Genomic DNA, 25159 nt, shown 5'->3' on the forward strand with positions numbered 1-25159 from the left:
AACGCACAGCGCCACCTGCGTCCCTTAAGATCGAGAGACCTGCTTAATTCACTCTGGCAAATTGCCTGCGGGACCTGGACGCTTCTGAGCACCCATCAGACCTTCACCTGCGCTGCACAGCAGTTTCCAAACCTGGAATTCACTTTTGTGCAGGACTGGTACCCGTCGCATCAACTCATTTAAACACAAACTTCTTGTCCAGATGTCTGATCTCCAGCCTGGTCCAAGGCAAACCTAAAGATGTAGACCAGGGGTGGACAGGAAGTGGACTGGAATCTAATGGCAGAACTCTGGTTGATTTCCAGTAGGTCGGCAAGGATTTTCAACTCGTTTAATAACAAAATACCACCCACATTAAATTATACTGATGAAATGGAGAAAGGTGGGAATACTCAGGAGGACTGAAAGCTTCCTTCAGTTCTGCTACTATAACCAAATCCCTAGGCTCATCCTCTTTAATTCTAAGTACATGCCTTTTGTACCAGGCTCGGGTCTGGTGGGTCTTGGGGGTTCTAGTAAAAAAACAAACAAAGTGGATCCCGCGAGGCTGAAGTCTGCCAGCCCCTGGGGTATACACACAGCCTAATTATCCTGAAAGCATTCCTGAGCTCTTTATTGTTCCCAGAGCTTCCCTTCCAGGTCCTCAGTCGCTGGGGGGAAAAAGGGACCGGCAAGGGCTTTGGGGAATAACACTTAAAAACAAAAAATCTCCAAGCTTCTGCTAATGAAACGAAAGCCACAAACTGGGAGGAAATTGGATTTGCCAACCTAGTGTGAATGCAATGCAACACAGCCGGGTTTCAGGATGTGTTTTCCGGGAGAGAAAAAGGAGGAAGGTTTGGCATGTTTGTGCTCCGTTGGTCAGAGAGTGAAAAGGGGTGAGAGGCTCCGTGCAATTCTCCGGTCCTCACCAGAAAGTATACTTGAAAGGAGGGTTGAGGAGTGTCCACCTGGTAGCTACATGCTTTAATCACTGGATTCCAGTACAGTGGTACCTCGGGTTAAGAACTTAATTCATTCCGGAGGTCCGTTCTTAAGCTGAAGCTGTTCTTAACCTGAAGCACCACTTTAGCTAATGGGGCCTCCCGCTGCCGCTGCACCGCTGCTGCGTGATTTCTGTTCTCATCCTGAAGCAAAGTTCTTAACTCGAGGTACTATTTCTGTGTTAGCGGAATCTGAAACCTGAAGCATATGTAACCTGAAGCGTATGTAACCCGAGGTACCACTGTATTCACTCTCAAGTCGCAACCAGTCTAGCAAATATGGCTATTACAATTTAACTTCTCTTATGCTAGGGTTGTCATATTTCAAAAAGTAAAAACCCCAACACAAAAGATGTTGAGCTTTTTCTGCAAAAATCTCTTTTTTTTTTAATGTAGTTTTGGAGCTATTCTTAAGGAAATTCGCCAAAATCGACACTCCCGACATGGGTTGCCATACATCCGGATTTTCCCGGAAATCTCAGAAATTTCCACCCGGACGCTGTTTATGACGAGCGAATCCCGGCTACGTCTAGGGAATTCCAGGCATATGGCAGTCCTATATTATGACCAAGGTGCTATCCTGCTCCTGCAACAGGATTTGCTACAGCAGGAATTAGGGCACGAAGAATTTGTCCCTAGTCCTTTCCCCAGAAAAGGAGGGGAAACCCCACAGGTTACTGATTCCCAACATATTTAAGGACTGCATCAGGATGTAACTTGAGGGTGAGGAAATGTATTTCAAAAGAATCATAGAATTGAAGAGTCAGAAGGGACCCCGAGGGTCATCCAGTCCAACCCCCTGCAAGGTAGGATTATAAGGTAGGTAAAGGTAAAGATATGGGTGGCGCTTTGGGTTAAACCACAGAGCCTAGGACTTGCCAATCAGAAGGTCAGTGGTTCGAATCCCCGCAACGGCGTGAGCTCCCATTGCTCAGTCCCTGCTTCTGCCAACCTAGCAGTTCGAAAGCACGTCAAAGTGCAAGTAGATAAATAGGTACTGCTCTGGCGGGAAGGTAAATGGCGTTTCTGTGCGCTGCTTTGGTTCGCCAGAAGTGGCTTAGTCATGCTGGCCACATGACCCGGAAGCTGTACGCCGGCTCCCTCGGCCACTAAAGCGAGATGAGCACTGTAACCCCAGAGTCGGTCACGACTGGACCTAATGGTCAGGGGTCCCTTTACCTTTAAAGGTAAAGGACCCCTGGACGGTCCAGTCCAGTCAAAGGTGACTATGGGGTTGCGGCGCTCATCTCGCTTTCAGGTTGAGGGAGGAGGCGTTTGTCCACAGACAGCTATCCGGGTCATGTGGCCAGCATGACTAAACCGCTGCTGGTGCAACAGGACACTGTGATAGAAGCCAGAGCACACAGAAACACTGTTTACCTTCCTGCCGCAGCGGTACCTATTTATCTACTTGCACTGGCCTGCTTTTGAATTGCTAGGTTGGCAGGAGCTGGGACAGAGCAACGGGAGCTCACCCCATCGCGGGGATTCAAACCGCTGACCTTCTGATCAGAAAGTTCAAGAGGCTCAGCGGTTTAGACCACAGCGCCACCCGCGTCCCTTCAGAGGATTATAGTATTTCTTAAGGTGTATTCTGTGCTCCATGAGGAAAGCGGTTCCTAGAGCTTTGCCTAGGATGTTGCTCTGGGAGCACTGTCCTAGAGCACCCCATATATTCCTGGCCCACCCCACACAAGAGCTAAAAAGTAACATGCCCCCCCTGCAGCACAGCTGAGTGCCGACAAACCTGTGCAATCCCTGAGATGACAGCTTTGTTCACGAGGCTCAACCATGACCCTTCCGAACGCAAGTCTCCGGCCGACCACACCACGCACCAGTGATGAGCCCAGAAGTGACCTGAATAAACAGGAAGAGGAAAACAGTTAACAGGGCAGCAAAGCAAACCTCCTCAAAGGCACAAGCGCAGGAGCTTGGGGAATTAGGAATAACAATAATAACACCGTATTGGCCTGAATATAAGCCTCACTTTTTTCCCCAAATTTTGACCGTGAAAAGTTAAAAGTGCAGCTTAAATTCGTGACCTTACAAAAATTGGCTTTTACGATATTGCTGCTGAAACAGACATACGGTAAAACAGAATGGGAATTCCTGCGGAATTTTAAGGGAGCGGCTTATATTGGAGTATTTTCTTTTTTCCCCCTTGAATTTTAAAGGTGTGGCTTATAATTGGGGTAAAACAACAACAACAACAACAACAACAACAACAACAACAACAATTAATTTTTACCCCGCGCATCTGGATGGATTTCCCCAGACACTCTGGGCAGCTCCCACCATAATATTAAAAACTCGATAGAACATCAGTCCTTAAAAACTCCCCTAAACAGGGCTGCCTTCAGAAGTCTTCTTAAAGTCAGATAGTTGTTCATTTTGGGGGGCAGAGATGAGTTCTGGGCCGGAAAGAAACATCTAAGCGTGTGTGCTTAGCTCCAGGAGTTAATCTGCTCTTTAAATCCAAGTGTATGCTCTCAAGTCACTACCAGGTCCCTGGTTTTGTGTATGGGTGCGCGTGTGCGCATCTCAGGTTGGCAAGGCTGTCCTACTGCAATAGCTTTAATAAATGCATGGCATCTTGGGTTGGCAAGGTACCCAGTTTGTGTGTGTGTCTGCGTGTGCGTTTGTGTGCATGCATTCATGAACAGCTGGTTGACAAGGCTGTCCTATTGCAACAGCTTTAATAAACACGCAGTCCCTCCCAGGTGCTGGACCCGTTTTATTTCCTTGGTTCTGTGGTGCGTTCCCTCACCTGGGTAATGAACACAGTGCTGCAGAAGTAAATTCTTACCATGCCGGTACAAAAAGAAAAAGAAAAGATTCTGCAAACTTGAAGTCTGCACTCCCCGCCCTCCCGATTTACTCTAACCTGAGCCCTCCTGATGAAAAAAAAGAGGGATGTATTGCTAAATCAGAAGCCAACCAGCTTTTAAGATATTCGTGAATTTTGGATGCCGATAACCAAGAATTATTCAAAACGTAATAGTGGATTATATATCTATATACAAAATAAAATAATATGAATCTGTGCAAGGAATACAGGTAACATAAGTAGTATAATGAGAATTATTGGAAGTTACATATTTTAATTTGTTATGTAAGCATAATATATTGTATTTGTTTATGTTTGTTTTTCTAACTTTTTTACTTTATTGTTTTTATTAATTTGTATCGTCTTTTGTATTACATGTTATGTATATTTGTCTATGTGAGAATTGATAAATATTTTCTATTAAAAAAAAAGATTTCTAGGCTACACAGAGACATTAGGAAAGGGAGCTTTGGCAAGGGCATAATGGCTCTGGGGTAAGGTGGAGGGGTGCCAGGCTAGGCTCCTCTCAGCCATGGTTCCTCGGCGTCTCCTGGGCTCACCTGTTGGCTCAAACACCTCTCGCACTGCCACACCATCCGCAAAGCCAATCAGGGTCAGGTCGTCGCCTCCAGCCTCCGCCGAGCCAGGCTGCTTCCCTTCCTGCGGCTCCGAAAGCTCGTCCGCCCAGCCAGGCGCCGGATCGAAGCGCAACAGCTCTCGCTGCCCGTGAAGGCTCCACTTGCTGCAGTTGCAGAATGCGCAGCGCTTGGGCGGGGAGCTAGGAGGAAGGAAGAGATGAGAACGTGCTCGTCGTTGCTGGGAAAATCTGCCCCCTTCCAACCCGCAAGGGTGGTCCCACCCAAAATATCCCAAGGGGCCACTTTGATCTGGAAGCATGCAAGATCCAGGCCTTCTGTCCTCCAGTCCCATTTGGGCATCCATGACGGACTCCCTGTACCATAGCTGTCAACTTACAGATTTGAAAATAGGGACCAGCAGCCAAAATAAGGGATTTTCCAAGCATAGGTATGTTCAACTACTGAGCCCCTCCGAGCCAAAGGCAGAAAGCCCAGCCAGCAGCCAAACAAAGCCTCAAGCGGTGGTTCCCACAGCGCAGCAACCCGGCAAAGGGGGATGCAGCAAGGAAAACCACCGTCACCTCTCCGCTGGGAAGCGCTGAGCAAAGGCGAGTCCCCAGGCAACACGGCCGATTTGATCGGCACAAGGCATGCAAGCTCCACCCCCCAGTCATTCTTAGACTCCTTATTAGGTGAGCAACGCAGCCAAGCAACACAGTTGGAGCCTCCCTCCTCCCTGGCCAGCAGGGAGGGAGGGAGAGGAGCTGCTTCCTTTGATATCCGGGAAATTTAAGGGACATCATCAATAAGGGACAGCAGCGGGACACGGTGCTGGGATAAGGGACTTTCCCGCCAAATAAGGGATGGTTGACAGCTATGCTCTGTACCCATCCAATGCCAAGCAAAGTCTCCGGATTCCCCTTCAAACTCTTTCCTGGATTCTCCTACTACGGTTTGTTAACCTTGAACCCTCGCGAGCCTCCCCATTCAGAAGAAAAGAGCTCCAAGGGAAGGAAGGGGGGGAACACCGCCGAAGGTCTCCCACCTGCAGGTCGGGGTTGGCTCTGCTTTCGCTTCCACTTCTTCCAACGCCTCTTTTGCAGGGCCTTCTTCTGGTGGCTTCAAGGGATCAGCTTCCACGCTGCCCTGCTCCTCCAAGGACACAATTCCATCTGCTGCTGAAAGAGGGTATTTTGTCAAAGGCCAGGCAACCAGGTAGGAAGCGCATTGCTTGTGTCACTTTCCCTGCCCAAACTGAGGACTTCACAGAGGAGTGATACGAGAGATGAAGGCCCATGGGGGAAATAGATTTGGGGGGAAGGAAATCTCCCTTCCCTCCACATTTTTCTGGGTCTCCACACCCCAACCCAGACCTTCACATGTCTAGGGGGGAATATATGCATTATCAAGCACAATTGCTGACAGGAACAGATACCATGCTTGATCTTAGCCAAAAGGCCGAGAAGCGATGGGACATGCCATTTTTCACTAACAGTACCATACAGAAATACGAGCTAAGTTCATCTTGCCTACACTAACATAAATTTCCAGGTCGCACAGAACAACTTTATGCCTCCCTGCTATTTCAAGATGAAAACCCAGATGTTACATACTCAGTAGCTAGATTTTGCGCTGCTATCATGGATATTCGTCGAAGGATGGTTTGCGCCACAAACTACGCCCAAAATGCAAGAACTGTGCTCCTTCATGCTCCCTCCTTTAAAGTCGCTTTTAACCATTTGTCCGTGTTTCTATCTTTTAAAGTTATGTATGATACAATGGGACGCAGATGGCACTGTGGGTTAAACCACAGAGCCTAGGACTTGCCGATCAGAAGGTCGGCGGTTTGAATCCCCACGACGGGGTGAGTGCCCGTTGCTTGGTCCCTGCTCCTGCCAACCTAGCAGTTCGAAAGCACGTCAAAAGTGCAAGTAGATAAATAGGTACCGCTCCGGCGGGAAGGTAAACGGCGTTTCCGTGCGCTGCTCTGGTTTGCCAGAAGTGGCTTAGTCATGCTGGCCACATGACCCAGAAGCTGTACGCCGGCTCCCTCGGCCAATAAAGCGAGATGAGCGCCGCAACCCCAGAGTCGGCCACGAATGGACCTAATGGTCAGGGGTCCCTTTACCTTTACCTTATGATATAATCACCTTTCAGCTACTAGTTTTTATCCCTTGCCTGTTTAAAGTCTTACGTATCCGTATGTTTTATTTTATGCTGGTCTGTGACTAAAATAAAAGTTTGACTCCAATACTGATACCGCTGACAGGAACAAGACCCAGCTCAGGACCAGTTTAATGTTCACCTGACAGCTTCAACCTGCAGAGCTGGCACTTTTGCAAAATGCCACGTCATGTTTCTCCCATACTTGCACAAAGGCAATATTTCATATTTCCTCACTCTGGAATTCCCTGCTGATTGAGATTAGGCAGGCGCATTGACTCTACTGTTTTTAAGGCCCCTGCTGATTTTTTGTTTGCTTTACCAAGCCTACACAGATACAGATGGATGACGTGTATTTTAAAACGCAACACTATTTCATAACGCGTATATTTATATTTCTGTTGATGCTGGTTTTATTTCTATTTGGGAGAGAGCAGAATGTAGGTGGTCTTCCGCTCTGACGCTCATCCGTCATTTTAACATCAGTCTCTCAGGTTAACAAGATTTACAAGTTGCTAAACAAACGAAAACATTGGTTTGCCACACACACAAAAAGACAGCTGCATGTTGAGTTCTCCCATGCATAGCATCTACTCCAATGTGTCCTGAGGTGGTTACAAGGGGTGATTCGTGGCCTCCCTAGAGTGCAGTCAATGATGGCCGACAGAGGCGGGATTAACGCACACTGCCATGATGTCAAGGCGCACAGCCAGCAAAACTACACATCTGCTCCTGTGTTCAATGGCAGCCCAATATTCTCTGTCACCCGCAGTTCCTCCCTAGACTGCAAAGGGAAGAAAAACTACCACTCTGGTGCGTTTAATTCTGGAAGGCTGTATTCTTCGTCTTCTTTTTTTTTTTGAAGTTACATTTCCTTAAAAATATGAAAATGGCTAATCCTTGGTTTCTGACAAAAACTCTTTTATTATTTGAGACGGCCTTTTCTCTTGTAAAAAGGTAAAGGACCCCTGGACGGTTAAGTCCAGTCAAAGGCGACTATGGGGTTGTGCTGCTCATCTTGCTTTCAGGTTGAGGGAGCCGCCGTTTGCCCACAGACAGCTTTCCAGGTCATGTAGCCAGCATGACTAAACCGCTTCTGGTGCAATGGAACACTGCGACGGAAACCAGAGCGCACGGAAACGCCGTTTACCTTTCCGCCACAGCGGTACCTAATTATCTACTTGCACTGATGTGCTTTCGAACTGCTAGGTTGGCAGGAGCTGGGGCAGAGCAATGGGGGCTCACCCTGTTGCAGGGATTTGAACCACCAACCTTCCGATCGGCAAGCCCAAGAGGCTCAGTGATTTAGACCACAGCACCACCCAGGGGTCCTTTATCTTTACCTTTTCTCATTCATTTAAACAATTTATCTATCAAGAAATAAAAAGACAGAAAAGATAAAAATTGGATGAAAACTATAAAACCAGGCTTTGGTGAAAATGCTTGCTGGAATAAAGACTTTTTTAAAAAAATAAGTAATTTTTATTAAAGATTTTCATGGTTTACAAATACACTTCCATTGTCTCTTTTGTTCAGGTTGTGCTTTATACAGATCAATTGCATTTGTTGTGAGACATTGGCGTTGTATGCAGTACAGTGGTACCTCTGTTTCCAAATGTAATCCGTTCTAGAAGACCGTTCAAGTTTGAAAACGGAAAACTCAATACGGAAAACTCAAAACGGAAGCCGCGCGGCATGTTTGACTTCCGAAAAGTGTTTGAAAACCAAAGCATTTATTTCCAGGTTTACGGCACTCGAAAACCAAAATATTAGTCAACGGAGACGTTCAAGAACTGAGGTACCACTGTGTAAGGTTAGGGGGAAAGACAGGAAGGAGAGGGGTGTGTGATAAAACACATTCTTTTACTTGGTGTATGTGGGGGGTGTTCTGTCAGCGTCACTTGGGTAGGTTGGAAGGCCGTGTTCTTGAAAGCAGAGGAGAACTCTGGAGATCTCTCCTCTCTCGTGACCACAGAATCTGAACCTCTTGTGGAGGCAAACTACCGTATTTTTCGCCCTATAAGACGCACTTTTCCCCCTCCAAAAATGAAGGGGAAATGTGTGTGCGTCCTATGGGGCGAGTGCAGGCTTTCGCTGAAGCCTGGAGAGTGAGGGGGGTCGGTGCACACCGACCCCTCTCGCTCTCCAGGCTTCAGGAAGCTATCCGCTAGCCGTGGGAGACCCAGCTCTCCCAGGGCTAGCGGAGAGCTTGCCTGCACCCAGAAGCTTGGGGCGCGCTGAGCTCCGCACGCCCCAAGCTTTGGGATTAGCGTAGCGCTCCGCTAGCCCTGGGAGAGCCGTGCGGCTCTCCCACGGCTAGCGGAGACCTTGCCAGCACCCAGAAGCTTGGGGCGCGCTGAGCTCCGCACGCCCCAAGCTTCGGGCTTAGCACAGCGCACCTGGGGGGGAAATAATTTTTTTTCCTTTATTTTCCCCCCAAAAAAACTAGGTGCGTCCTATGGGCCGGTGCGTCCTGTGGGGCGAAAAATACGGTACTCATCAACAGACGCCAAACTGGGGCACCTACCTGGTGTGTCAGAGTCTTTGTCCTCACCAGGTGGCTTCTGATCATCCATCCTGTATCCAAGAGACCTAGGCAAGAAGGAAAACAGTTCAGGAAACTTCCTTCTCCCCAGCCCTGTTTTCTTCTTAGCCTCTCACTAGGGTTTAAACAATGCCACATACGCCATGTTGTGGTCAAGCCCCATTATTTACTGTTACTATCAATTTATTAATCGCCTTCCAAACCACCGTCTCAAAGCGATATATAGTCGTACCTTGGATCTCGAACGCCGCAAACCCGGGAGTGTTCCAGTTTGCGAACTTTTTCGGAAGCCCGACGTCCGACGCGGCTTCCGCTTGAGTGCAGGAAGCTCCTGCAGCCAATCGGAAGCCGCGCCTTGATTTTTGAACATTTTCGGAAGTCGAACTTCCAGAACGGATTCCGTTCAAGAACCAAGGTACGACTGTACACATGAGATCATTAAAAACTGTTAAACACAGGGAAACAACAAATACATTTAAGACGAGACTGAAAGCCCAACAAATGCAAGAAAGGAAAACTTCACACACCAGGTTCTGCACTCAAGACATAGAATTTTCATTTACATGCACTTGCTTTGTATAATCTACTCCTCTTCCTTAATCAATAGCTCTTGGAGGCAAGCACTGGGGCTCTGGGAAGGATGGAGGCAGGCAGAAGAGGCTGTGCAAGAACCACGAGAGGAGGAGGACAGTGACCTACTAGAAGCCCAGATCAATAGCATCCTAAGAATTGCCGCCTACACACTGCTAAACATCCCTATGCATCAAAGAGGGTCATCATTAGGAATAAAATGGGGAAAACAACTTTCTCCAGATTACCTGCAGGTATGTAATAAATGCAACTATCCTCCTCCCCCCAATTAAGCTCAGGTAAGCAAGCCTGCTTCTCTCTACCCCGCCCCCAAACTCCCATTTCCAAGAACTCTCTCATTTTCCCAACAAATGGGAATAGGTAAAATGGTGTCTGCCTAACCAAAGAGCATCGGGGTCCGGAGCTGTAGGAAATCCTCAGACTATTCTAAGTTACATTGGGAAAATTGTGGCACAGTGAACTCTTTTTTCCCCGTAATTGGGGCAGCGGGTTTTGCTCTAAAACACAAAAGGCAATGGGTACAAATACTGGATCACATATATCAAAGGATATTCCATCCCTTTGGAACCTCTAACAGTATTCTTAGAGCACCTCTCTTTGCCCCCCTCCCACCGCCTAATTTGAATATATTTGATTAATTTAACAGCAGCTATATTTCAAATACACTGGAAAAATAAAACACCTCCACCCCAGTATCACAGGATGGTGTTTTAAGATTTGGACACCCTAACGATGCTTAACATCTCCAGTTAACTGAAAATGATGTCAGGCTCTAAATACTTTGACAATTTGGTTCCCCATTTCTTAACACACTTCGACTCCCTGAAGCCTCTGCAAAAAAGGCGTTTAAAATTAAACTGTAATAAGCATTATCCTAGCAAAAACACCCAGCTCTATGGCGCACAGGGTATTTTCTCTTTACTGTCAAATGTTAAGAGGAATTTAACAACTTTGTAATTCCAGTGTTTAGCTTTCTTCCAGCCCAAGCAGAAAAGAAAATAAATTTTAAGGTCTAGTGATGAGAGGCCTGGCCTTGTTGACATGGAAATGCTTCCCTCCCCCGCTCATTAATTCAAAAGCTATGACCATAAAACCAGATCTCACAAGCCCCTTGTACAAAGGTGCAATTGCTCCACGTTGCACAACCAACACAGGAGATACAGAAACCTTGAGCGATGTGAATGCATGTCTAGATCAGTGTTTCCCAACCGGTGTTCCGCGGCACACTAGTGTGCCGTGAGACATCGGCTGGTGTGCCGTGGGAGGAAGGCGGGCGAGTCGGGCGGTGAGAGGCGGCGGCGGCGGCGAGGATCCGCGTCGAGCCGGGGGCGGCTCCGCGGTGGTGGTGCCGAGCGGCGGGGCAGCGCGCGCAAAAGGGAGGATCGCGAGACAGCGGAGGAGGAGGAGGCCGGCATGTCCGGGCAGCAGCAGCAACTCCCGCCGCCGCCCCCTCCTCCGCCCGCTATCGCCGCCACCACCACAATAGCCGCCGCCGCCTCAGCTGCCCTCGCTCTGCTGCCTCCTCCCACCCCGGCAAGGGGGAGGGAAAAAACTTTCGCTTTTGTGCGTCCCTCCCGGCGTGACGCTGCGCGCTGACGTCACGGGGCGGGGCTTTAATGGTGGTGTGCCGCGAGATTTTTTTCCGGCTAACAGGTGTGCCGTTGCCCAAAAACGTTTGGGAAACACTGGTCTAGATCACCACCTGTGCAAGTGGGTTTTGAAGGCTATGGGGTTTAAAGGGAGCAGAGATTTTGCATTTCTTTTCAATGCTGTGACCGTCACTCCAACATTTCACTACAAAGGCATGGAATAAATCCAAAACAAAGCCAAGATTCAATTTCCCTAACCTGAAAGTCGCCTCTTTCACGGCAACAGTAATAAAAGTAACTCCAAAACCACCCACCCCCGTTTTAAAAAACAAACCAGAGTTCTCGCCCCACGGAAACACAGGAAGCAAAAGCGAAGAGCAGTCTGTGCAAATGCTGGCAATATTAAAGGTCACACGGAGCACTTTAAAGGGGGGTGGGGAATCTGATCGCACATCAATACAGTGACACAGAAACGCTCCATTAATTCAGGTTTTTCAGTACCTAGTCTCTTCCGATGAACAGCGACAGACAGAACCTCTGGATTTACCAAATCCAAACTCTGTAAGCAACAAGAATCTTATCCAATCAAAATATATTTGCGGGGGGGGGGGCGTGTGTGAAGGGGGCACTGGTGGGCAAACTTGCATCTCTTTGGTTGCCAACGGCCTTCAGATATCATTCTGCAATTCCATATAGAAATGGCCTTCTAAATTATTGCAACCATGTGACATTTGAGGCCTCCCGTGAGGAAGATCCCACCTGATTCCTTGGCAAAACCCTTAACGGGTTTCATCGCTGTCCTTGACGGGCCCAGCCCAAAGTTATTTTGGGGCAACCAAGAAAACCCAGCGTTTCTTACAGTGTAAAGGATTCTCCAAAGCGTCACATACACTCCCCCAGTATGTAGTAAAAACAGCCCCACTGAATTCATGCAGAATCCAAATTCGTGACTACTCCCCTCAGAATTAAGTACCACACACACCCCAGATCACACGGAGCCTTACTGAATACAGTGGTACCTCAGGTTACATGCACTTCAGGTTACAGATGCTTCAGGTTACAGACTCCGCTAACCCAGAAATATTACCTCGGGTTAAGAACTTTGCTTCAGGATGAGAACAGAAATCGTGCTCCGGTGGCGCGGCGGCAGCAGCAGGAGGCCCCATTAGCTAAAGTGGTGCTTCAGGTTAAGAATGGACCTCCAGAACGAATTAAGTACTTAACCGGAGGTACCACTGTACTTTACTCACTCCATAAGTGGAGTAAATCATCACAGAATTATTTGGGACAGGACTCCCCTGGACTTCTGGTGGTTCCCTCACGGCAAGAAGTGAGGTTGCATGGAACCAGGCCTAGGGCCTTCTCAGTAGTGGCACCCAACCCATGCAACCCCATCAGATGTCAAGGAAATAAACATATGTTTTTTAAGAGACATGTGAAGGCAGCCCTATATAGGGAAGTTTTTAATGTTTGATGTTTTGTTGTGTTCTTAATATTCTGCTGGGAACCGCCCAGGGTGGCTGGGGTAACCCAGTCAGATGGGTGGCATAGAAATATCATCATCATCATCATCATCATCATCATCATCATCATCATGTAAAGCAGGAAGAGGTCCACTGGCATTTACACAGACTGACCTCACTCAAAACATTCAGAGGGGCAGAAAGCAGCTGTGGCAACAGCAAACATCTAGTAAGATCTCTGAGAAAAGGCCTCTCTATAATCTGCCAAAAGAGAAAATAGGGACGCATGAAAGTAGCCACAAGACAACAAGCTCCCAGGACAGCCAGGGAGACTGCACCTGGAACCACCCACCAAAAAAGGAGGCCACGCGACGAATCCAAAAGTGGCATTTTGGGCCAGAAGTTAAGCAAAGGTGATTAGAGGAAGGGCCAGGCCTAAGGTTCAGAACTCTGGGTGCTCCTCCTCAACTAAGCCTCCCGTTCCTCTGTTTTGGGGGTGGCCTATCGCCAAGTTAGGACAAGACACCCAAAGGGGCTCACTATGGAATATACATTTAGGAGCTGCTGCTTAAAGTCATTCTGGAGGGAAGAGGGTGGCTTTCTCCAAATCTTTACTTTTTAGTCCAGGAACGAGGGAGACTCCAAAACCTTCATTTGCTTCCAGCTAGGCTACCCCACTTCCAGCAGAGAAGAGGTGGCCAGACTGTGTCTCCTCTTTCTCCTGACCAAATTGCACCACTTCCAACTTTCTGCCCCAACTGACAGCGCTCCTCACTTTCTGGCCTCCCCTTCGGAAGATGTCTGCTCCCTGGTGGCTTGACCCTGTTGCCATAGCGTCTGCGGAACCTCTGTCTCCTGCAAATGGAAGTCCCCTTCCCTGGAGAGAAGTCTTTTAACCTTTTAACAAGGCATCCATCTTTTCCCCCACCTCACCTCAAACTCAAGAACTGCCCTCCACCCATCTAGAATATGTTGCCTTCCCTGTAAAGGGGGGTTTCTCAGTCTCACCTTGGAAATTCGTACAAGATACTCTCACTAGCACTGTGAGACTTCTGAGTCCTAGCAAACGGGTGTGCAGGTGGATGCATTATCCTAGACTTCCCCAATTTGGACCCAACCCCAGAGATATCGCACTGAAACTCCTCATCGCTGCGGCTGGAGAAAGTTGGAATCTGTGGCATCGTGGAGCTGGGCTCACATCAGTGGCGTCTCAGGAGGCAAACTCACATGCCCTTCCTGGTATGCTCAGCAGGCAGAAGGACAGCTGCCCAGAACTGCCCCACACACCAGTCAACCTCTGAGACCCAAAGATCTGGAGGGAACCAGGTTAGGGAATGCCACATTCTTTTATAACCAAAGGATATCCCCCTTGTGTACAGGAGCCAAGCCACTGGTCTTCAGCTGGTGGTTATGACCCACAATCCGAGGAACACTCCACACAAAAGTGGGCCACGCCAATCACGCCTTTTGCTTTTTCAAATTCAAGAGAAAATGGGGGGGGAGAACGAGACCTAAAGATAGACACGTGGGGCAAAACACTAGCACATGGTTAAACATACAGTGGTACCTTGGGTTACATACACTTCAGGTTACAGACTCTGCGAACCCAGAAATATTCCCTCAGGTTAAGAACTTTGCTTCAGGATGAGAACAGAAATTGTTCTCCGGCGGCGCGGCGGCAGCAGGAGGCCCCATTAGCTAAAGTGGTGCTTCAGGTTAAGAACACTTTCAGGTTAAGTACGGACCTCCAGAACGAATTAAGTACTTAACCCGAGGTACCACTGTACAGTGGTACCTTGCAAGACGAATGCCTCGCAAGACGAAAAACGTGCAAGACGAAAGAGTTTTCCGTTTTTTGAGTCGTTCCGCAAGACGAATTTCCCTATGGGCTTGCTTCGCAAGACGAAATGTCTTGCGAGTTCTTGCGAGTTTGTTGCCTTTTTCTTAAAGCCGCTAAGCCGCTAATAGCCGCTAAGCCGTTAATAGCCGCTAATAGCCGTGCTTCGCAAGACGAAAAAACCGCAAGACGAAGAGACTCGCGGAACGGATTAATTTCGTCTTGCGAGGCACCACTGTATTGTAAATATTGGCGCTTGGGGTTAATGGTGGATCCCAGGTCGGAAAGGAATGAAGATCACTGCCTTTATTGACTCATTCACATTCTCTTTGGTGTTTAGCGGCATAACAGAAAAGGGAGATCACACTGCCTAAATTTCAGCGATCCAGGCTTGCCATGTGTCCTCTTTTCCCAGGACACATCCTCTTTTTCAGGGGTAAAATTTCTGCCTTGGCGTTTTTCTTGAATTTGACAAAATGATTCTGGCTATACTTCCTGGATGAGACGTAGACATAACTGGTGGTTGAAGACTTGCTTTCCTCTTCTCTTCTCCTGCCCCGCACCCTCAGCAATATATCACAGCTTCTACAGCCTACATATAGTAGGGGGATTTGAAATGAGAGTCATTGCAATATCCTTTTTTTTTTGCTCTTCAAAATATGGCATCCCTGCTGCTAAGACATCTCATCGCTTTGCCTGAAGAATGAAAGACTATTGTTCACTTCTGCCCAGAAACTCCTCCACTAGCAATGTCCCTCCTTCCATTGGATGGCAGAAAACCGGATTCTCTTTGGGATCACACCCCGTTCAAGGACACGGTAAGCTGGAGCAGAGGAAGTTAACGGGAACCAGGACCGGGTTCTGTTCCGGAATCAAAGGTTCCATCTAACATCAAAAAGTCTTATTTAATTCAAGTTTTCTTCAAGCTCTCAAGGTTGAGCTACGCACAGCACAATCCCATACAGGTTGATTTGGAAGCAACTCCCACTGTGTCCAGGGAGCTTCCTCCCAGGTAATGTGTGAGGACTTCGGCCTCAACGTAATACGTATACCTTTGATTCCTTTACAGTAGTACCTTGGATTTCAAATGCCTGGGTTCCCAAACAAATCGGCTCCCGAACAATCAAAACACAGAAGCGAAGTTTCCAGTTTTCGAATGGTTTTCAGAAACTGAAAATCCGGTGCAACTTCCGCAGTTTCCAATTGGCTGCGGGATGCTCCTGCAGCCAATCGGTAGCCACACCTTGGTTTTAGAATGGTTCCAGCAGTCGAGCGGACTCCCGGAACGCATTATGTTCAAGAACCAAGGTACGGCTGTATTTAAAAATCAGTGCAGTGTCTCTCTATAGCTCAGAAAGGGAGAAACTGTGTGGTCTTCTAGATCAGTGTTTCCCAACCACTGTTCCGTGGCACACTAGTGTGCCGCGAGATGTTACCTGGTGTGCCGCGGGAAAAATTAAAAAATTTGAAAGTTTTTTTTTTAAGTCAAATTTTCGATTGGGGCGCCGTCACTAGATGACCCCTGGGGTTCCCTCCCTCCCTCCCGCTCTGCGCCTCCCTCCTCCTCCTCCTCCGGGGAGGCCCTTCCTGGCTCTCGGCCAAGGCTTGGCGGCTGCCACTCACTCACTCGCTCGCCCACCCGTCCCTCCATCCCTGCACCCGGCCTCTCCCCCTCCGTCCCCGGCGCGGGGGCTGCCGGGATCCGTAGTCCCCTCGCCCTTGGGCTCCGCGCCCGCGTGGGGTGCGCGAACTACGTTTCCCAGCGTGGCCTGGCAGGCCGGGCGTTTTGTTTGAAGCGCTCTTCTCCCGGCCATGGAATGAGCGCAGCGGCGGCGGCCGGGCAGGCAGGGGCTCTTCCGCGCAGACCCCGCGCAGCCTGCCTGCGCCCCCGCGGAGATCGGGCGGCAGGATGGAGCCCGGGGATCCACGCGGAGGCGGAGCGGCGGCGGCGGAGGCTGCCCCCCAGGTAGGGCTGCGTTGGGGGTTTTTTATTTTTGCAATGCTGCATCCGCGCCGGAGGGGACGCATCGGATCGCGGGGAGACCCCTTGGCGGGCGTGAAAGGCAATGCATGCGTGCAGGCGTTGCATGGAGTGCAGTGCAATGCAATGGCAACGCGGCGCCCTGCATGCATGCATGCAACTTCCACCGGTGCTCCGGACTTGGCAGGTGAGGGGGGTCCCCAGTGGGCGGCAGAGAGAGCCGGGAGGGCGAAGGGGAGCCGGGGGGGAGCAGCGCTGCTCCCCGAGCCGAGCCCGGGGGGAAACTTCGCCGTCGTTGCGCCGGGTGTTGGAAGCGGAGGCTGGCGGGGGCCCCTCACCTGCAAAACCTGGTCGCCTCTCATATATTTCGTGCATTGCATTCATCGCCCGCTTTCTCCTCCAAGGAGCTCCCGGGGGCGTGCGTGGTTCTCCCCGTGTTATCCTTGCAACAACAGCCCTGCGAGGTGGGTCAGGCGGGTGGCCCAAGGGAGCACCCAGGGATTGTCCTGGCCAGGTGGGGTGATTTGAACCCTGCTCTCTGCAAGGTCTTCGTCCTCATTTAGCCCCCACATGTGCATGACTGTGCATGACTGAGGTTTCCCCCCCTCGTCTTGGCTATGGTGTGAGTCTGTGCTGTTAATTAATGGGGTTCTGCCTTCGGAGAAAATGAGCCAGCCCTCAAGGAGGTGATTATGTAATTTGCTAGCAATTCATGTCCCTCCCAGCATGACGCTGCGCGCTGACGTCATGGGGCTGTAATGGTGGTGTGCCTCGAGATTTTTTTCATGAAACAAGTGTGCCTTTGCCCAAAAAAGGTTGGGAAACACTGTTCTAGATGCTGCATTCCAACTCCCATCAGCCAAGCATGGCTGAGACGATGGGATTTGTAGTCCAACAATACCTGGAATGCGAGAGACTTCTCATCCTCGCTATATCTATATATCCTTACTATATTCTTTTGGGCAGAATATAAGATACCGAATTCAGCCTATAAAATTCAAAGCTCTACCTCCCTGAATCGCCATCTTGTCTACTAACATCTCCAAGAACAGCAGAGCACTTCCAAAAGACTTAGAGAGAGAGCTTGCACCACAAAGGTGCAGGGAGCGATCACCCGACAACAGTAGTGGGGGGCTGTTATTGGGTGGTTGTTTTTATTTTGATTATATATATATTGTGGTTTTTATGTTGATCTTTTCTGTCAACCGCCCTGAAACCTCCGGGTATAGGGCGGTATATAAATAATAATAATAATAATAATAATAATAATAATAATAATAATAATAATAATAGACTGCCCTACACCATACATTCATCTCCTGAATCAAACCATCTCTGGGAACCACCAGAAAACAATGGGCACATTAGCACTACACATTTAATGTGCTATGATACTACTTTAAATGTCTGCAGCCTCCCCAAAGAATTCTGGGAGCTGTAGTTTGTTAAAGGTGCTCAGAGTTGTTAGGAGACCCCCGTATTCTCCTCCCAAAGCTACAATTCCCAGGGCGGTTTAACCATCAATCCCCTCTTCCCAAGGAACTATGGGAGCTCTTTTTGATGGGAAACGGGAGTCTGCCAACAACTCTCAGCACCCTTAACAAACTACAGCTCCCAGAATTCTTTGGGGGAAGCAGCGACTGTTTATAAGGTGATACCACAGCACTTTAAATAGATGGTGTGAATTTGGCCTGTGCGCACAGTCTGACTTCCAAAGGCCATTGTTAGCGCAGAATTTAGCAAGGAAATTTCTAGCTGGGTGTTTTGCTAACAAACAGAGGAGGGATCATGACTGAATGGTAGAGGACGTGCATTGCCCAGAGTCAATCCTTGGGCATCTCTTGCTGAAAAGATAAAGAGAGCATTCACTGCGAAGGACCATGTGCCTGAGATCTTGAAGTGCTGCTGCCAGCCAGAGTATGCACTGCTGGGTTAGATGGGGAAATGGTCAGATCGGGTGTAAGGCAACCTTTGTGGGGGTGCTTATATAGGATGATGCTTTTCAAAATTACTTAAGCCTTGTTCCCGAAATCCAGGTTCATATCTTCCATTAAAGAAGGCAGACAGCGACGTTTTCCAAAGGGGGAAGCTTAACTATTACCCATGTGGGAATGGCACGGAGGAAAACTTCCCCAAAGCACAGGGAAGAGAAGAAGGATGCACAAAGCCTGCCCCTCCTGGGAACCCAGCCCCAAAGATCCAGCCTTCCCCTTGCCAAGTTTAGTGGAAGGGGGGAAAAGAGGGGAAAATGCCTGTTTTGCCCCCCCCCCCCAGGCTGGACCTGCCTCGCTTCTTAGACTGTAAACTGCAATACTTCAGCTGTCTTTTGCACAAAACCTCCAGGTCTGTTTGACCCATAGCCTAAAATAGCTTCTAGGAAGGCCACCACACAGCTAAAGAACTCTTTAGCTGACTGAAACAGATGCTTCTTAATAAATCACACCTTCGTATCCTTGAATATAAACTCGTCCTGGAAAAAATATTAATTCTTCCATCATTTTATGGATGACACAAACATGTTGACGTACCACATCACAAACCATCTTTAAAAGAGGAAGCGTTCCCTCCTTACATTTTGGTGAAGTCCTTGCATTAAAAATAATTAAACCATTTCTAATAGTCTGATGGACTATTAGGGGCATCTTTTTGACCGATCAAAAGCTCTTAAATAAATTAATCTAACTGACCAACAGCTTCAACGCTGCTAGTAACAAGTAGACTTATCTTGGCTGCGAGTCCTGGAAGGCCTGCTCCCCGCCTTGCAGGCCTTTTCCCAACTGGCCTGGGAAGCCAGGGCCCGGACTGACTCCAGCTACAAAATCTGAGGCTGCGGAACAGACTCTTAGGCTGGGGTGTTGTCGCTGCTGTAATTGATACTAATCTTTGTATCTTTATTTTAGATCTTATGATGATTTATGTGGAAATTGTTTAACTTGGCTATGTACTTTTCATGTTTTATTTATTGATTTTTAATAATTTTGTTACGTTTAATAATTTTGTTACGTTTGTAATTAGGCAATTATTATTCTCATGCCGCAAGCCACCTTGTGCAATGGTTTGAACATACCGTATTTTTTGCTCTATAAGACTAACCTTTTCCCTCCTAAAAAGTAAGGGGAAATGTGTGTGCGTCTTATGGAGCGAATGCAGGCTGCACAGCTATCCCAGAAGCCAGAACAACAAGAGAGATCGCTACTTTCGCTGCGCAGTGATCCCTCTTGTTGTTCTGGCTTCTGAGATTCAGAATATTTTTTTTCTTGTTTTCCTCCTCCAAAAACTATGGTCTGTGCATCTTATAGAGCGAAAAATACGGTACATTTAAACATTTGAGCATACAAATAAAACTATCTATATATGTGCTGGTTCTTTCTGCAGTGCCAACTTTTGACAACACAGTAGTAAATGCACTCAGGCTGCAACCGTAAACTGTAAGCAAGGCCCATTGAATGCAATGAGAAATACCTGCAAGCAGAGGCTCACAGGAATGCATTATCAAGGTGCTGATCAAAGAGTTTCAACAATCTTCTATGACAACATAACTACGTATGTTGTGGAATGACTACACGAAAACCATTTATGCAACATGTGAAGTGGCCTTTGTAGATCACAACTTGCTTTAAGGATTAAAACAGGGTTTGTTCAGACACGCAGTTGGCCAATTGGCAATGTTTAACACCTTCTTATCTGTTTCGTACAGTAGATGTTGGTTTGACCTTAACACGCGACCAGTGTTAGAAATAATAAAAAAATAATAATAATAATAATAATAATAATAATAATAATAATAATAATAATAATAATAATATATTTATACCCCGCCCATCTGGCTGGGCTTCCCCAGCCACTCTGGGCGGCTTCCAAAAAAATATTAAAATACTGTAATACATCAAACATTAAAAGCTTCCTTAAAAAGGGCTACCTTCAGATGTCTTCTAAAAGTCTGGTAGTTGTTCTTCTCTTTGACATCTGGTGGGAGGGCGTTCCACAGGGAGGGTGCCACTACCGAGAAGGCCCAGATATATAAGCTAGGTGCCAAATGGCTCCTTAAAGAAGGGTTACAGTCGCTAAAACAGGATGCCTTACCTAGTTGCCATTTTGGGGCCAGACGGTTCAAAAGTCGTATTTTTCAATAGGACTTTTTGGTTCCCGAAATTCATTCCGATTGTGCAGATACAATATAATGAATAGAATTCTACAGAATGTACTGCTAGTGTGTGAAAACGGTCAAGATCCAAGGATCCCCAGGCATGCACCTCCAGATGGTAGAGACGTTTGATGGCATCCTGGCACCTGGGCAACTTCACTTGGTCACATGTGGCCGATAGTAAAGGTAAAGGGACCCCTGACCATTAGGTCCAGTCGTGGCCAACTCTGGGGTTGCGGCGCTCATCTCGCTTTACTGGCCGAGGGAGCCGGCGTACAGCTTCCAGGTCGTGTGACCAGCATGTCTAAGCCGCTTCTGGCAAACCAGAGCAGCGCACGGAAACGCCGTTTACCTTCCCGCCGGAGCGGTACCTATTTATCTACTTGCACTCTGACATGCTTTTGAACTGCTAGGTTGGCAGGAGCAGGGACCGAACAACGGGAGCTCACCCCGTCGCGGTGATTCGAACCGCCGACCTTCTGATCAGCAAGTCCTAGGCTCTGTGGTTTAACCCACAGCGCCACCGATAGCCAGGTGCAAAAGACGCCTGGCAAATTTTGAATGCTGCATGTGACTGAATATGTATCTTTTAATGGACTTATGTATGTCCCTTTCAGCGGCAGAGAGTATTAAGTATTTTCATATAGCCTCACAACAGGACAGGAGTTTTTATTGACTTTGAAGAAAAATGGGGATATTGGGTATGGCACAGTGATGGTTTCCAGAGCCACCATGTCAAAGGGCATCTAGGATTCATATCTATGACTGGAGGAAAACAAAAATTACAATGCAAAAAAGCAAGTCACGCCTTTCAGGCCTACGAGGAAAGAAGAAACCTCTGCCTCAGCCACATACGCCTTTCTTTCAGGAACGGGCAAATGGTAAGATTGATGACATGCAATAGTTACCAGGATGACATGTAATAGATCGCCAAGGATTTCCAACTCCCAGTTTTTTAACTATTGCAAAAACAATATGACACACCCCCCCATATTAGACCAATGAAATTAAGAAAGCTTGGGATAAGCAAAAATGGAACCTTGCGTGGAAGGACTGTTGAGCTCTGTTCAGTTCTGGTACTCAGAAATCTCTATGCTGAGAGTGCCCTGTACCCCAAGTCTATACACAAACTACAGCCCACAAGCCTCAACCATGCACTTGCTTTACATTACACCAGGGGTTTTCAACCAGTGTGCTGTGACCCTGGGGTGCCTTGAATGATGGTCAGGGGTGTCACAGGCAACACTGGCCTCTGTCCCTCTTTCTTCCCCTCTGTCCTCTGATGTCCTCTTGTATCTCTGCCTCCCAAAGGCCCGCACAGCTGTTTGTTGCAGCAGCCCTGGCTGCAAGCTCCCCAGGCAAATGGTGCCTCTGGGGCTGGCCAGGGGAGAGGAGAGGAGGCTGAGGGAACACTCCACATGGGAGGGTGTTTGAAAATGGGTGAGGGGCTGCTGGCTCCACAGGCAAGGGGTGACCTAACTGGGGCTCCTGAGCCCCACGGGGTGCCGCAGAAAGAAGGTAGTTGGTCAATGGACTCAGAAAGGTTCAAAAAGGTTCTGCATTACGCTGTTGCTACTTCTCAAAAGACTCCCGTACAAAAACTGGTCTGGAAATCCAGCTTGGTGGTTTCAAGAAGACCAAAGACTGTGCAACTCCTGATCCTTGATGTTCAGATTAGGGCATCAAATCTAGAGTTAAATCACGAGCAAACTTTTTTTTAAAAGTACGCACATAGGTAATGGTAAAGGGGCCCCTGACCATTAGGTCCAGTTGTGGCCGACTCTGGGGTTGCGGCACTCATCTCGCTTTATTGGCCGAGGGAGCCGGTGTACAGCTTCCAGGTCATGTGGCCAGCATGACTAAGCCACTTCTGGCGAACCAGAGCAGCGCACGGAAATGCCGTTTACCTTCCCGCCAGAGCAGTACCTATTTATCTACTTGCAGTTTGACGTGCTTTCAAACTGCTAGGTTGACAGGAGCAGGGACCGAGCAATGGGAGCTCACCCCGTCGCGGGGATTCAAACCGCCAACCTTCCGATCATCAAGTCCTAGGCTCTGTGGTTTAACCCACAGTGCCGTACACACATACCACCCCACAAAAGGCTGAAAGCTTTCACCGCAAGAGATGGTGCTCCTACGTACTGGACTTGAAATCCAATTGTGTATTGGCATCACTATTCATGCTTTGGTAACTTGCGGATTAGATTACTGCAATGCTTTGCACATGGAGCTACCTTTGAAGACTACTCGGAAATTTAGGTCATCATCTTCAGGGCTGCCAACTCCCACACAAAACTTGCCCGAGATTTGTCTCCAGAGGCTAGTCTCTGGACAGCTCACCTCTTGAGGTGAGTGGTAATCAGAGAAATGGCCTCTACAGTGGTAGCACCCCAATTAAGGAACTCTCTCGTCCGAGCATCACACCAGTGAGAGCCAGTGTGGTGTAGCGGTTAAGAGTGGTAGACTTGTAATCTGGTGAACCGGGTTCGCTTCCCCGCTCCTCCACATGCAGCTGCTGGGTGACCTTGGGCCAGTCACACTTCTTTGAAGTCTCTCAGCCTCACTCACCTCACAGAGTGTTTGTTGTGGGGGAGGAAGGGAAAGGAGAATGTTAGCCGCTTTGAGACTCCTTCGGGTAGTGATAAAGTGGGATATCAAATCCAAACTCCAGGTGCCAAGCCTTATGCTTTTGCCTCCACGCAAATACATTTTAATAAATTTAAATTGCCCAGGCCTTATAATTTTTCCATCTGCTTTTATTAGTAAACTGCCACTGACCTTCCTTTTTAGCACTGTTTTGCAACGTACTTTAAAAAAAACTGTTTTATTATTTTATAGCTACAGCTATCTTCAGAGCTGTAACTGAACTAAAGGGTGGGATGTGACCAGCGTTCGAAATTCGCCAGGCGCATTTGCGCCTGGATATCGGCCACTAGAAGTTCGAAAGCACACCAGTGCAAGTAGATAAATAGGTACCGCTCCGGCGGGAAGGTAAACGGCGTTTCCGTGCGCTGCTCTGGTTCACCAGAAGCGGCTTAGTCATGCTGGCCACAAGACCCGGAAGCTGTGCACCGGCTCCCTCGGCCAATAAAGCGAGATGAGCGCCCCAACCCCAGAGTCGGTCACGACTGGACCTAAATGGTCAGGGGTCCCTTTACCTTTCATTATCAGCCACTTGCGACCAAGCAATGATGCCTGGGCACCCAGGAAGGTCTCCCTCACCTGGAGGTGCCTGCCTGGGGGATCCTTGGATCTTGACCGTTTTCACACACTAGCAGCACACCCTGTAGAATTCTATCCTTTATATTTCATCTGCACAATCAGAACAAATTTCAGGAACCAAAAAGTCATTATTGAAAAATACGACGTGGCAACAGTATTCCATTTTGGCAACTGTAACCCTTGTTTAAGAAGCCAATTGGTCTCTGGCTTATTTATTTGTGGCATTTTACTAATAAAGTTAGAGACCAACACATCTACGTCCATATTTCAGCTAGTATAAACCTCACAGCTCCCCCCCTCCACCCTCACTACAGAAAACTAGGAATTGTGATACTGTGGTGACAAGATCTTCAACACAAAACTGAAATCCCCTGCCTTCACATCTCCCCATAGGCAACGGAGAGATGAGAAGCCGCAACTATTAGCTGGTTTTAGCACTGACATAGCCCATTGGTGGGGAACCTGTGGCCCTCCAGGAATTGTTGGACTGTAAGTCGCATCATCCCCAACCCCTGGCCGTGCCAGCTAGAACTTTGACCGGAGGGGCCAAAACTTCCCCTCAAATCCATTTAGCCACACTGAAAAATAAGTGCTAAAACAGAATTTAGAATCTCCTCAAATCTCAAACCAAATCCATTTGCTCCTTCTAGCCCTTCCTATGGTACACTTTCGCCGCCCAAAAATGGCAAAACACATTACTGGACAAAGCACTGAGTGTCGATTCAAAGTTCCTATTTAGCCTTGCCAAGCAGCCCTTGTCCCTTGTCAAATCTACCTCTGCCTCACCTGTGAAAAAATTAAATAAATAAAATGAAAAGGGCAATCCATTCCATAGGCTCATGGAAATAAATTAAGATGAAGAAGCAAACTACCCTCGCTTACCCCCAAAACTTACAAAATGGGGAAAGCAAAATAAATTAAAAACCCATTAAAGGGGGGGGGGAAGGATATAGGGTGGGTATAATCTGTGCAAAATTCTATGATGGGGCAACAGGTGTTTGCAGTGGCCAAGTTTGAAAGACCCAGTAGCTGAGGCCTGGAACAAAGACAAAACCCTCATGGTGGGATCTATGAATCAGGGATCCGAGGGCTTGAACCAGGAAGTAAGACCTAGCATAGCAAGCCACCTAGATCTGCAAAAGCTTAGCCTTTGGAGCTCTCAACAGGCATAGGTGGGAATGGAGAGTAACACAAGGCCCTGCTACTGCCAGGCAATCTGAAACATCTGGGTTGGCC

General features: G+C 48.1%; 1 protein-coding gene and 1 long non-coding RNA gene across 14 annotated transcripts in view; one reads left to right on the forward strand and one right to left on the reverse strand.

Moving 5' to 3' along the window:
- Positions 1 to 25159, reverse strand: part of KMT2D (lysine methyltransferase 2D) — a 112611-nt gene that overhangs the window by 82550 nt on the left and 4902 nt on the right. For 8 of the 13 annotated variants that reach the window (XM_081181195.1, XM_081181194.1, XM_081181193.1 and 5 more), the window contains 4 exons: positions 9079 to 9143; positions 5434 to 5566; positions 4371 to 4588; positions 2731 to 2840 (listed from right to left, as the gene is read on the reverse strand). In XM_081181195.1, the coding sequence (XP_081037321.1) occupies positions 2731 to 2840; positions 4371 to 4588; positions 5434 to 5566; positions 9079 to 9127 (510 nt within the window). In that variant the 5' untranslated portion in view covers positions 9128 to 9143. The remainder of the gene's footprint in view (positions 1 to 2730; positions 2841 to 4370; positions 4589 to 5433; positions 5567 to 9078; positions 9144 to 25159) is intronic. The other 5 variants (XM_081181188.1, XM_081181199.1, XM_081181198.1 and 2 more) reach the window with 1 other exon arrangement.
- On the forward strand, positions 14374 to 20201 carry LOC308580240. The gene is made up of 2 exons (XR_014004740.1): positions 14374 to 15394; positions 19933 to 20201. It is a non-coding gene; the product is annotated as an uncharacterized lncRNA (long non-coding RNA).

This window comes from Podarcis bocagei (genome assembly GCF_964188305.1).
Source record: "Podarcis bocagei genome assembly, chromosome: 2".
NCBI lineage: Eukaryota > Metazoa > Chordata > Lepidosauria > Squamata > Lacertidae > Podarcis > Podarcis bocagei.